Below are 14834 nucleotides of genomic sequence, written 5' to 3' on the forward strand. Positions count from 1 at the left end.
AAAAAAAACAAAGGAAAGGAAAGGAAATTTTCTTATGATATTATAGATTGCTATCTGCATGAAACGTTGGCAAGCAAGCATGTTATGAAGCAAATATGTCAAGCAATGGTTATGGTAAATCTTTCCAAGATAAATTTATGACAGGAAAATGCATTTGATCGAACAAAAATGAAGGTGGACAACTAGACTCCTTGTGTGATGTTTTTTTTCCCCTTCTTTAAGCTTTGGATTAAATGTCTGTTAAAAAAAGGAAAACAAACAAAATCAAATCCAGAAAAGTTAAAAACCGGGACAAAATTTAGCAGTTAGGAATCGAACGCATTCTTCGTACTCTAATGTTGATGTACGATCTTGAATTTCAATCCCTTTAAATTGCGAATAAAGAAAATGATATACAACAGAAACATCACGCATCAGCAAAAAAAACCATTTGATAAAATATTGACATAGTTACAATGATTACATGACATAATAGTATGAAATTCAAAACAGTGTAGCTGTGGCCATTGATTGACACATTAAAATCATTCATTGACTGGGACAATTTAGGTGAACGTTTGTATGTAACGACCAATGCTCACTATGTACTTTTTAAAGACACTTAAACTATGGGGTCACCAAAGGTTCTCAACACCTAAATAAAGTAATTCGAAAAATTAATCAGAAATAACACGATATTTTGATTTATATCAATTATATAAATCAAAACACAAAGGTTATTCTTGATTAATTTTTCGAATTATTTTATAATTAAAGGCGTTAAGAAACCTTTGTTGACCCCACAGTTTAAATGTCTATCGTAGGTACGTCATGAACAGTGGTTGTTACAGACAAACGTTCACGTAAATTGTCCCAGTCAATGGATGCTTTTGATGGGTCAATCAATGGCCACAGCTACACTGTTTTGAATTTCATACTATATATTATATTTTGTTTTACACTTAATTTCAATAAACTGTCTTAAGGTAGCACAATACAAAGATTTTATAACTCGTACTCCCAAGTTTTAAAATGCTGTCACTTTCTTAATAATGCTTGAAAATTTATAAAAGTGGTAGTTTTGGATAGCTAACAGATTACTCTTTCAAATAAATGCAATGTTAGTATTATGCAACAATTATGTAACCAATTATATTGTTAACTGTGTCTAAAATATTTTTCACCAAATTTCCACTTTCAAATGAAATTAGCTTCTGCATAGGTATCCCTAGAGGGTTGGTTTTATTATATGTTGTTCCTATGGCCATTATCTACAAAAGGGTGTCTCAGATTTCAGATAGAATGTATAGAACAAATTTTACACCTAATTAAACATTATCTTCTTTTAAGTGGTTAGGGTGTTTACACTAATTAGAGATTTATGAGAGAATGGAATACAATAGAGACAATCTGAGACACACTTTTGAAGCCCATGATGTGTTGATTAAGATTTTGTTAAAATTTTCTGTATAGTTAAAGACATGATAGAGCTAAATTCATTCAAGTGAACTTACCCAGATTTTGCCACTAATTACATAATAATTGATTACATAATGATTGCATAATAAAAAATATTGCATTCATTTAAAAGATTAATCTTTTATCTATCTATATATACCTCTTTTATTATTTTCTATGCATTCATAAGAAAGTTACAGCATTTCAAAGGTTAGTGATTTGAAGTAAAAAAATCTTTGTATTGTGCTACCTTAATTTAATTTCGTTGAATTCATAAAATAAATATACAAAATGAAACAGACATACAAACAATATACCGGTATATTTCACTCATTAAAAGTCCCTTTCATGTGTATATGTTTGAAAGAAATGATATAAAAAAAATATAATGGATTTCCATGGCAAATGTACACGTTTCGGGAATTATGCATTTCTTTGGCTGGAATATTGACATTCTAATATTCTCTACTGCTTGAGTTCAGGTAAGATTTCTAAACAGGATGAAACTTATCCATACGGCCATACTTGTTAGAGGCAAATATATACCTGAAAATATACAATTAAAATTAAAGTTAATCACAATCAAATATGAAAAAGGAAAACAAACTGGTTACAAATAAAGACGTAACAAATGTGTAAAATATATACATCAGTAATGAATGGTTACCCCTTCAAGGCCGTAACTACCCTTGAGGCAAGTGAGGCAATTGCCTCACTAAAATTTCGACACTGATTAATTTTTTTATACATATATATAAATATAATAGTCATTTGTTGTTCTGTCTCCACCGGCTTAATTTCTATAACATTCCTTTTAAACTATTCTTCCTGGATATAACTCAGCATCTCAACGTGTGATGTTTCTCGATTTCATTAACCTATATCTAGTAACGATAATCATCATGGATCTCTAGTTAAATACAGGCTCTTTTGGAAAAAGGAAAAGCGACACTGAAGGTAAAGAAGGAATAATTCTAGTAAACTAGTTTTTTTGTGAACAGAGTCTGTGTATTGCATATAACTTCATTAGACTGACAATCCAAAAACGATAGTAGACTGACAAATCAAGTATTGGGCATCGCAAGGGGGCAGTCCTGTCTGCGTATTAATTTCACGAACTTTAATCTTTCTCTTTACAGATAAATAAAATATAAATAATATGAAACATGCATGGATTAGTTTTTTATTCATGTTTCTCTAACCTTAAAGATTGAAAGAATATCCCATATTCCAATTTGATACTATTGAGGAATGGTAGAACCTTTCACACAGGATTTTGTCTTTACGTATTATCTTATTATGGACTACGGAATTTCGTTTCTTTATATTCGGGGTTTCGGAATCGGACACTTCCAACCCCCAACCCATAACCCCTAAATTTATAGATTCTGGAACTAAAAAATACCACTAACTATTTCCAGAAATAATTTGAAATTACGGACCTACATGTAAACACCAAAAACCCATTCCCATATAGAATCATGTACATGTATCTTCCCTCATTCTATCCCCAGTTGTCTACTCTTTGTCAGCATAAAAGCGGGTTTAATATTTTGTAACTGCGACTGTATGATGGTGCTTACAGGAAAGTTTAATTCCCTTTTGCAAACAAAATTGTTACTACCGATGCTGCTACCGAATTGCTGATGGAGACATTGATCATTGTGTTGATGATAATTTGCTACCTTTAGAAACAAAGACTGCCTTGAAACGACTGAAAACTTGGAAAAGAGCATGCATGAGTGGCGAGAGATTGTGCGGTCTTGCCATTCTCCATGCTCATCGCGATAAGGATATCAGCAGACCAAATTATGATTCTGAAACGATTGACTGAACCGGCCATAGAAAAAAATGGCAAACTCTACTGAATCGATGTTTGTTCTATGTTCTGGCAGCAGAATCAAATCAGTGATATTTGAATGATTATCTTACATATAAATTTAAATAAAGTTGTTGAAAATTTGATGTGAGTAAAAGTCTTAAAATATGAAAAATTTATATAAAAAGTGTCCAAATTCAAAACATTATTTAACTCTCTAAAAAAAACCTAGAATGCAGTATTTTGCACCATTCATTTCATACCCTCCAAAAACAATTTTCGCCTCGCTTCGCTCGGCTCAATTATTTTGCCTCATTAAAATAAGATGCCTAGTTACGGCCTTGCCCCTTTACTTTATTATGTGTGATCATTAACATTGCAATAGATTTAAGAGTATGAAATATACGTCCTAATTCTATAGACCATGATGTTTTCTGTTCGTTCTTATTATATAGACCATGATGTTGTCTAGGCATTGGTGTTGTCTGTTTGTCCTAATTTTATAGGCATTGATATTGTCTGTTTGTCCTAATGTTATAAGCCATGATGTTGTCTTTCCGTTCTTATTCTAATTGACCTACCATGATGTTTTCTGTCCGTCCTAACTCTACGTGACAGGTCATGATGTTATATGTCCGTTCAATCTCTACGTCACGGACAGGCCATGATGTTGTCTGTCCGTCCTAACTTTATGTGACAGGTCATGATGTTGTCTGTCCGTCCTCATTCTACGTGACAGGCCATGGTGTTGTCTGTCCGTCCTAATTCTATGTGACAGGCCATGATGTTGTCTGTACGTCCTGATTCTACGTGACAGGCCATGATGTTGTCCGTCCGTCCTAGCTTTTTATCTCATTTTTCTTGACTTACGATTTAAATTCCCTTGTATCTTTCCCCGTGGGTATCACCAGCCCAGTAGTCAGCACTTCTGTGTTGACTTGAGTTATCATTGATATGTTCATATTTATAAATTTACTGTTAACTGTTTACTTCGATTTTTTGAAATACTAAGGATTTTCTATCTCAGGAATAGATTACCGTAGCTGTATTTGGGAAACATTTTAGAAATTTTTGGTCCTCAATGTTCTTCAACCGTGTACTTTATTTGGCCTTTTTAACATATTTTGATTCGCGCGACACTGGTGAGTCTTTTGAAAACGAAACGTGCGTGTGGCGTAAAAATAACATTTCAATCCTAGTTTCTATGATGAGTTTATTTACAACCACTGGGTCGATACCACTGTTGGTGGAGATTTATTTCCCCGAGGGTATCACCAGCCCAGTAGTCAGCATTTCTGTGTTGAATTGAGTTATCATTCATATGTTCATATTTATAAATTTACTGTTAGCAAAACTTAAATTTTTTTTAAATACTAAGAATTTTTTTATCTCAGGAATAGATTACCTTAGCTGTATTTGGCAAAACTTTTAGGAATTTTTGGTCCTCAATGCTCTTCAAACTTGTACTTTATTTGGCCTTTTTAACATTTTTTGATTCGAGTGTCACTGATGAGTCTTTTGAAGACGAAACGCGCGTCTGGCGTAAATATACAATTTCAATCCTGGTATCTATGATGAGTTTATTTACCCATTACTTTCATTGTACTTTTTGTATTAAAGAACACATAAAGGATTATATTCATATCGTTTACAACTAAAGTTGGCTACATCACTATCGTTATAGCAATACTGTCATCCAATATCCCTCACGCATTACCTTCTTGTAATCCTTCATTTCCAGTAGTTACACTTTTTAATACTTCATAATTTATTTCTACAGGCCTTTGTATGTGTTTTTCGAATTTACATATGAAGAATTTTTCAAAGTAGGCAACACCTTCTTTATCATTTTTTAACTCAGTACAATACATACCTCTAGCACTATTTCTGTATTTATAACACAGACTTTCATCACTTCCATCATGACATTGTACCTTCCGATCACACCGCTCAGACGCTTCTACACACATTCGTTTACTTTTACACCAAAGTTTTCCTGGTTGCTTGCAGGTTTCAATATCGAAATTTGCTGGTATAGCTACAATGAAAATAAAAAAAATATTTACTTAATTTGTTGTTGCATGTAGTTTCAGTTAAACAAAAGTAATTTACTTAATATATATCACATAACAAATCTATTATTTCGCACGGTTTTACAATAGAGAAATAATACATATACATAAAATTGAGAATGGAAATGGGGAATGGGTCAAAGAGACAACAACCCGACCGTAGAACAGACAACAGCAGAAGGTCACCAACAGGTCTTCAATGCAGCAAAAAATTCCCGCACCGGAAGCGTCCTTCAGTTGACCCTTAAACAAATATATATACTAGTTCGGTGATGATGAACACCATAATAAACTCCAAATTGTACACAAGAAACTATAATTAAAAATAATACAAGACTAACAAAGGCCAGAGGCTCCTAACTTGGGACAGGCGCAAAAAGGCGCCGGGGTTAAACATGTTATGAGATCTCAACCCTCCCCCTATACCGCTAGCCAATGCAGAAAAGTAAACGTATAACAATACGCACATTAATATTCAGCTCAAGAGAAGTCGGAGTCTGATGTCAGAAGTTGTAACCAAAGAAAATAAACAAAATGACAATAATACATAAATTACAACAGACTACTAGCAGTTAACTGACATGCCAGCTCCAGACTTCAATTAAAACTGATTGAAAGATTATGTCTTCATCATATGAATATCAGGCACAATTCTTCCCGTTAGGGGTTAGTATCATACCATCATTACATATATGATTAGAACATAACATATGTCATGCCAACAACTGGTTTTTAAATAAATGTGTTTAGTTCCGATGCAAAGAGTCTATAAGTGAATCAATATTAACGCCAAAATATGCAATCTTTAATGACCGGGCAACAGTATCGTAACTATATCCCTTCTTAATAAGTCTATTTAAAGGTTTTGTTAGCTTCTGAGGTGAATACTGACATTTTTGTGCTTTATAAAGAATATTTCCATAAAATGTTTTAATGTATAGTACCAAACAGCTATAAAAATGGAATCATCACATTCAGCACTAGACAGATAATTAGACAATAAACGTATAGTGTCTTAAAATATGAAATTTATTTGTATTCGGCACGAAACGGGAAAATGCTCGGTTAAAAGTGTTTGGAATTTCCCGCATGGGGTACCATTTTGGGGCATTTCCCTATGAGCGAAGTCCCGGTGGTAAGACAATGACATTGGTACATAAATTACCAATTTGAAGACATAACAAGTTTAAATTCATAAAAGTTTGACCATTGTTACTACATGTTGTCATGGTTGTGACGTACGTGACGTTGTTGATGAAATACAGTAGTTCTGGTAAGTAGGCGGGGGCTTATAGGTTAGTTGAGGTCATTGACGTATAAAGTTAACGTTTATACGTATAGCTTTATCTGTATTTAATGAATGGCTATTATTTATTTTGAATTTATTGAACCATAAAAAAATTAGTTATATGGTTCAATAAAATCAAAATAAATTATTGCCATTCATTATAAATAAATTTCTATCAAAAATAAGGCTCAAAGAACTTTTTATATTAATTATATTAAAACAATAACAACGTACATACAAGTTGGCGTATGAATATACAACGTCAGAGTGGGCGTGTCGCCATAAAAATTGACAACATTGAAAATAAAACTAATAATTTTAACCAATCAGAAGACAGTAAATACACCAAATTTATTTATAGTAAAATAGCTGATTGCAGTATAAAGCATGTTTAACCATAGTTTAACGCATTTGTAACGGCACTTGCACAAATAATTTTTCCCTGATGTTTTGATAACTTGATGCCCCAAGATTCCGTATATATATATCCAAGAATTTGTTGCATTTAAGGGAGGCAACTCGAATTTGTTATCAAGAATCAAGGGAAATAACTCCATTTGCAAACGATTAACGCTTGTGCGTGTACATTCTTCTATCGGAAAAACAAAACTTTGATCTCAGTTGATATAGACCGCTAATGATTCGTCTTCGGTTTTATCAAATATACAAAACTGAATATATCTATGCTTAAATTATGAGTAATAGTATTGTAATATAATTACGTGGACAGTCATCAAGCTTGCAGTTTGTCTGATCCGAACCACCGCCCATACATTCATTGCCCCCATTAAGTGGTCTGGGATTGGTACAGTATCTTGTTCTAGTCCGAATGCCTTGTCCACATGGCTTAGAACACGTAGAATATGGCGACCACATAGTCCAGTTTCCGTCAACTGAAAAGGTAACAAACAAATAGAAAATCTAATGAATACATAGTGAATATTCTTTTTAAAAATAAATTTGGAGAGGCATCTGTTATGTTTATTTTTAATCCATATACTCGGCATATATATATGTATAATAACCTATTCATTAGGTGGTTTTCAATACTCATGTCATAAAAAGATGGCATCAGTGACGTCATTCGTTGATAACGGAATCTCAAATTATCAATGGAGTTGGCGAGGCCATCTTGGTATATTCGTTTTTCACAGACATAACAAAAAGTCAGCTCTATTTCTAAGCTTTACTTTTCGTAACATCTCATTGCAATTACACTTCAATATACTGATGTATACCTATTAAGTTAGCCTATAGCATTTGTACATGTTTCTAAGCTTTGAAAATAATGTATTTTAGGCTATACTATGTGGCTTAATACGAATATTCCAAGACAAATACAAATTAAAAAAACAGGTGCAGCAAAAAATATTATATTGGAAGGTCACAAAAATGCTATATGGATAAACAACATGTGTCACTGTACTGTTAAGTTTTTTTTAGTGATCTGTTAAAATAACGACAAGATGAACAAAAGTAAAAGAATTGCCCCTTTTCAGTATTTGCAGAGGAGTTTATTAATGATGCACAAATCGAGTTTGTAGTTTTCGTATAAAAAAACTATATGGAATTGAGCATGGAAACAGGGAATGTGTTGAAGAGATCAACAACCCGATCAAAGGGCAGAAATCATCACAGAGCCACTAAAGGGTCTTTGACGCATCGAGAAAACCCCGCATCCGAATATATATATATATATATATATATAATACAAACAAGTCTAAACAAGTGACAAACCATATAATATATATGCCCACTGGATCTCAGAGTGATAGAGATACATGGTTAATACAAATATTTATATAAGTCTGAAAATTACTCCAAACAGTGTTAGAGTTAGATTTTCTACTGACAATTTTTTGTTCGTCCCTCAGCGGGATTCGAACTCACACCTTTGATACACTACAGCATCAATCGCTTAGCCTCATGTCCAGCGCTCTACACCACTCGACCACATCCGCTATATAAAAATATAACTTCAATAGTCGTAGTGTTACCTTGTCACGGAAGGCTAATCTACAGATAGACATGAGACACGTGTTTTTTTAAGCGTGTGTAGATGTTATGTTATTATTTTTATACACAATGTATTTTTTTATTTGTCAGTAATCTAACTCAACAATTTTTATATATCATATATAAACAAATGCGTCTCTTCTACTGTTTTCCCTAAACCCCAAAGCTATATTTTCAGTTTTGATTTATTATGAAAACTACAAACGTATACCTGGACATTTTATATCGAGATAGCAGCCTGAATGTTGTACAAATGTTTCGTTCGTCTTCACACCTTCTTCATTAAACCAGTATCCTGTTTTTGTTATGGAACCATAGCCACATGTCACAGAACACGCCGACCAACTATCCCACTCTCCCCAAGCAGAAGACACATCACCATGAACTGTCGCAGGAACAACTTAAAATTATACAAAAAAGCTAAATTAATTTTCTATGATGTGCCTTGTGTACTTTTCTTTTTCCGTTTATTTTTTAGCCATGGCGTTAACAGTTTATTTCTGATTTTATTTAAGATAGTTATACTGTAGAGTAGCATAACATGTGTAATTCTAAAAACAGTACAGAACGTGTATATTTACCATGGTATAACGAGTTTAATATCATATTATTTAGTTTGCATTTTCAATTTGATATTTTAACTGCGAAAAAAGCGTTTGGAAACCAACAAGGCGATCAAAAACCAAAGCAGATAAAAGACATAAAACATTATGACATACTCGCTCGAAGATCGAATGGCACATTGATAGCGGTTCTTTTCTATGCGCCAATCGACATCATTTCATTTGCGCTAATAATACACTGCAGGTAAATAATATAAATAAGAGATTTATTCATAAGAAATTTTTAATAATAACTTTAAAACACAGTGTTTGTGAAATAATAAAACATATTCATCCTTAATCCTAAAGTCACTGTTTGAATATCTAGACGTTCAAAATCATACTTACTATAAATGCATAAAACTAACAAGGTTACTGTTCCGCTGTGAAATAATCTCATTTCTCTGCAAAATAAACAGATTATTTCTCAGCCATTATCATCTGCTTTTATGCAAGTTGATATCAGTACTATATTTTTTTGAATTTTTAAAAGGTTTTATAAGACCACCAGTTAACTTGTAACAATCAATTACAAAATTTGGCGATGTTAACATGATAGCGGGAGCCCAACACTATCCCTAACCTGGGACAGTGGTGTAAAGTACATCAAAAGAATAAACTATAAGAATCAGTTGAAAGTCAAAAAGAAATACATCTATTATGAACACAGAGTGTACGTTGCAGGGTACTTGTATATCCCCACAACAAAATGACGCAAAGTACACCTATAGTTCAAAAACCAACAACAACTAATGAAAAAAGTCATGCATCTGAGACTTAAATATCAATCAGCACACATCAAATTTCCAATAGATTTAGTGTAAATATGCCATAAACAGTCACAGGAAAACATTACCTTGTGCAATGTCCATGATGCCAAGATACAAGTAATTATTATAGCAGATTGTAGTCATCAACGTGAAATATGTTTTCTATAGGTACAACCAAATCTTTATATCTATGGAAGAATTAAATAAATTTAAGGTAAGGTCCTTTGGCCAATCTCAGTAGTATATTTAGAAATTTTGAATTTCTTGATTTTTAACGAAAAAATATCAAGATAACTGTAAGCGTTGTTGATTTTAACAATAAAATTAAATGTACACGCGTTTTTACTGTGTTTGGCCACACACTGCGATTCATGACAGTACATGAACAAGTCTGATATTGAAGACGCACAGTGGGAGTCCAGGGGATACCTACAATCTGTCAATACACTTTATTGCCGAAACGTACATATAAATGTTGCCAAGGAGAAAAGTAACAGCTTTAATCATCTCATCACACATCAAGGAAGTATATCGAGCATATTTACAATTCCCTTTAGAAGAGCTATTAATGAGTTGCAGCAAATATATTTGCATTCAAATTTACCATCCTTAACGACCATTTAATTATATTTGGAAACTTTTGTTTGATAAGATAAGATTGTGTGAGTTTATAATTCGAAACTGCCAACACAATAAAGAAATCAATAAAAAAAGGACCACCAAAAGCAGGTAATTTTTCTAAATCATGTTTTTTAATTTGAATTTTGCCGGCATGTTTTTATATTTGGGATGTGAAGATGTAGTATAATTGCCAATGAGACAACTCTCCACAAGAGCCAAAATGACACAGAAATTAACATCTATAGGTCACCGTTCGGCGTTCAACAATGAGCAAAGCCCATACCGCATAGTCAGCTATAAAAGGCCCCGACATGAGAAGTGTAGAACAATTCAAACGAGAAAACTAACGGCACATTTGTGTACAAACACACCAACAAACGACAACCACTGAATAACAGGCTGCTGACTTGGACAGACACATACATACGTGTTAGCAGGACCCCCCCCCCCTAACCTGGAACATTAATATAACATTACAACATAAGAACGAACTATAAAAATCAGTTGAAAAAGGCTTTTATGTTTGGTAACAATCCAATATTTATATTTTGTATCTAAATTTTGTATTAATGCATTATTTTATTTTATTTCGTTTTATTTTATTTTATCAGTGATAGAACAATTAGCAAAATAATCGGGACATTTTGGCTCTCATTGAGCAGGGCGGAAAATTCAAAATATGGCATTTCTTTGTTGATCGACTCTTTTAAACTTGATTTCTTATAAAAGGACGAAAAGGCGTATTCTCTATGCTATAACACAGTTTTCAATGATCCAACAATCCATATTACAAAAAAACTCACAATAACCCCTTTGAGAGAGCCTCCTCAGATCTTACAATTGGCAACAAGCATTATAATAACGTAATCTCAATCAAATGAAGTATAAAATTCAACTTCCTGTCACATTCTTGGGTTGTTTCATCTCAACGACCAAGTGAAAATTATGATTCATCTATACTGGGGCTGATAGATAATGTATTAGTCCCAGATTTACATTGTGCAAAAAGAAATGTTTCAGTGAATTGAAATATTGCATAACTATTCCATTTTATTATGCAATATTATTCTTTGAATATACCTTACATATATTGTGTTGGATCTTCTACCGATAATAAGCAGATAATAAAGAGGATACCACACAAAATGAAATATAATCATTTTTGGGGGTATGGCAATTCAACCTTTAAATAAGTTATTAAAATAAACTTAAATTTTCTAGAGCCAACGAACATCGTCGTATATTTAAAATATTGATAATTTTTGGATCAGATTGGTACTGTTGAACTTATAAACTTTATCAGACGACATGTATATGTATTGAGAGTGTGGTATTTTATTTCAGATCAAAATAACTACGCGCATTGGATTAAAATAAAATTGAATTACAACTGGTTTCAAGACGATTGATTGATTTGAATGTGGGTTGCTTAACGTCAGTGGCAAATATTTCATTTATGCTCGGGACTTTGTTAACTTATTACAAGATAAATAAAGGCTGCTGATATGTTAACAGAAGTTCTGAAGGGGTTGTTTTTAAGTATGCCTACGTGTTAAGTTATAATGAAACCAAATTTATACGTGTGCTTTTGGTGTTGGTTTTATAAATACTTCGGCGATGAAACTTCGCATGTTATCCAGTTCCACGTGATGTAAAGCCAAACCTTAATAATAAAATCATACGAACTGTTGACAAGCAGGCACACTTTCTTTTATAAAGTTCCTATAGTTATGTTCAAGTTTTTAATTTTCTACTTCAATTTTCAATTCTCCGTTAATATAAATTCTCTACGTTTTAAATCATATCAAAAAGATTATGTAATTTTTACTATAATGTTTTGTTCTGTTATCCATAAACTGTATTACATTTGGATAAAAGAATATATACTAGTATATCAAATCAAATCAAATGATATTATTATATACTAGTATAGTAGTATAACATACTGGTCAATGACCTCTTGTTTAACAAATAAAGTGCCAAATGCTCGAACTTGTAGCAATTGACACACAAACAGTAACATTTAGGAAGTGATTTTTTGTGATTTTGTTAAGTCGAATTAATCGTATCAGACTGTTTCATTTCTAACATGCTTTACATAAATCAAGTACAACACTGCTTGTATATAATTTACAAATTGTCCTGTGTTAAACGTTAAAGTCACCTACAAATAAACATTCTTTCACAATATAAATTTCCTTGAGCACACAATTAACTTACCTAATATCCTACCTGGTGAAGAATTATTTCCATTTACACCCAACACAATGTGTTATTCATATCGGTGTTTTGAAAAATGTGGCGATAATTTCACAACAATTTGTACGTAATTACATCATGTTTCATCCTATTATTCGTGTCATTATACAGCAAATGAACTTGGTACGAGTACATATGATAAAATTAGTGTGTTGTTTAGTGTACAATATTGACGAGGTGTTCTGAGATATCGTTAAATTTCCATGCCCCATTGATCATGGATACCATACAAAGTTTAAATTATAAATACGTTATCTTGAACTGAATTTAAAGGCAATGTTCGAGAGGTTTATACAAATAAATAAATATGGCTAAAGTTCCTTGCAAAAACTCCCGGAGAATGAGTCATGACTGTCTACACCTACCCATCATATCCAGTTTATGCAGAGTTGGAAGTTATCTGTAGATCATCAAAAGTGGTTTACTTTGCCGGTATAATTTGTTATTTGATTAATGTGTCTACCCCTTAAAATGCGTGAAATATTCAGCTAATATTGTATCCATCTGGTTGAGTTTTCAATTATACAATCATTGTAATGCTTTGCTGTTCATGTGCCGTTTTTAATTTCCCCGCGTAAAACATAACATGCGGGGCGTTGGTTATGTTTAATACGGGGTGGCAGTTTTCAAGTCGAGAGAAATAGATCTTTTTTTGTTAGGACCAAACAATATATTGCATGAATGGAACTGAACTATAATATATTTCCAGCAAGCAGAAGCAGACATTTCTAATACCTCTCCCCAGTTAACCGAGTTGCAGATTTTGAGTCTACGTATGCAAGTTTTAGGGGGTTGAGGCATTTATCAAAACAGGTACATATTTGCTTATAATTCGGTATATATTGATATAGAAATAATTTAAGAAGATGTGGAATAATTGCCAATGAGACAACTCTAAACAAAAGACCCAAATGACACAGACATTAACACTATAGGTCACCGCACGGTCTTCAACAATAGGTATATCCCAGACTGCATAGATAGTCGGCTATACAATGCCCTGAAATGACAAATGAAAAACAATTCAAACGAGAAACCCAACGCCCGGATTTATGTACAAAATAATAAACGAAAAAACAAATGTGATGTACAGCTTAAAACAACAAACACCGTGGCCACTGAATTACAGATTCCTGACTTTAGAAAGGCACATACAGAATGTGGCGGTTAAACTTCTTCGAAGGCACCAACCCTCTCCTAACCTGGGACATTGATGTAACAGTACAGTACAACAGGAAAACACACTATAAAAATAAGTTGAAAATGGCTTAACTCATTTGATGGATAAAAAGCAGAAATACTTCTAACAAAAACACGCGGAGGGTGCTTACACATCCTCATGCACAAAAAGACACTAAGTACAGCTAGTTTAAACACAATAACAACTAATACAAAAAATCACGCATCCAAGACTAAAACATCAATCAGTAAACATCCAATGAATTTAGTGTAAATATGTTATGAACAGTCCGAGGAAAACATAACTTGCGTAATGCCAAGATACAAGTGATAACAGCTAGATTGTAAAGCCATGAATGTGCATATGTATATAAGAATTATACTTAGTTTGATCTTAATTTATTGTTAACAAAATTAATATAAATACCAGTAAAAACAATATTCAGAGATCTAATTAAAGTGTTGAATTTGTTACTCTTTAGAATAGGTTTCTTCTTCCAAGTAAGGAACCGGATTCAATGCTGAATGTTAATGGTTCCGCGCGAAAACTTTACGCAGTGTCGGGCAACACAGAAAGCTTTCTCTTGGCTATTTACAAATACATTTAAAACGTTCGCAAAAATATGCAATTAAAATGATTTACAACTGGGTTTTCCTACTTCCTTTCAGAGCATGCCTTCAGGGCAGCTCTGAATCCCTCAACGGTGTTGGTCGCTGTAGCTGTTGTTGGTAGGTTGTTCAAGTCCCTGATTGTCCTCGGGAAGAACGATT

General features: G+C 32.9%; 1 protein-coding gene across 2 annotated transcripts; it reads right to left on the reverse strand.

The window, feature by feature from the left end:
* Positions 1 to 912: 912 nt before the first annotated feature.
* Positions 913 to 13162, reverse strand: LOC139514484 (thrombospondin-2-like). Of its 2 annotated transcripts, XM_071303806.1 has the most exons (7): positions 12846 to 13162; positions 9583 to 9638; positions 8844 to 9032; positions 7339 to 7509; positions 5130 to 5294; positions 1688 to 1983; positions 913 to 959 (listed from the first exon to the last, which is right to left on the reverse strand). In XM_071303806.1, exons 2-6 carry the CDS (start codon positions 9632 to 9634, stop codon positions 1916 to 1918), a joined length of 645 nt encoding a protein of 214 aa, XP_071159907.1. In that variant the 5' UTR covers positions 9635 to 9638; positions 12846 to 13162; the 3' UTR covers positions 913 to 959; positions 1688 to 1915. The 2 variants fall into 2 exon arrangements, with proteins under 2 accessions (XP_071159907.1, XP_071159908.1); XM_071303807.1 differs by lacking the exon at positions 913 to 959 and having other exon boundaries at positions 1772 to 1983; positions 12858 to 12996.
* Positions 13163 to 14834: the final 1672 nt, after the last annotated feature.

The sequence above is a fragment of the Mytilus edulis genome, chromosome 3, assembly GCF_963676685.1.
Source record: "Mytilus edulis chromosome 3, xbMytEdul2.2, whole genome shotgun sequence".
Lineage (NCBI taxonomy): Eukaryota > Metazoa > Mollusca > Bivalvia > Mytilida > Mytilidae > Mytilus > Mytilus edulis.

What these genes read in the sequence shown, in the direction of transcription:
- LOC139514484 (XM_071303806.1), bottom strand. Translation starts at nt 9,634, where the DNA reads ATGAGATTATTTCACAGCGGAACAGTAACCTTGTTAGTTTTATGCATT. An exon ending in TCTCGATATAAAATGTCCAG is followed by an intron (nt 7,510 to 8,843) that starts GTATACGTTTGT and finishes TTACCTTTTCAG; the next exon opens with TTGACGGAAACTGGACTATG. An exon ending in CAAGCTTGATGACTGTCCAC is followed by an intron (nt 5,295 to 7,338) that starts GTAATTATATTA and finishes TTTTCATTGTAG; the next exon opens with CTATACCAGCAAATTTCGAT.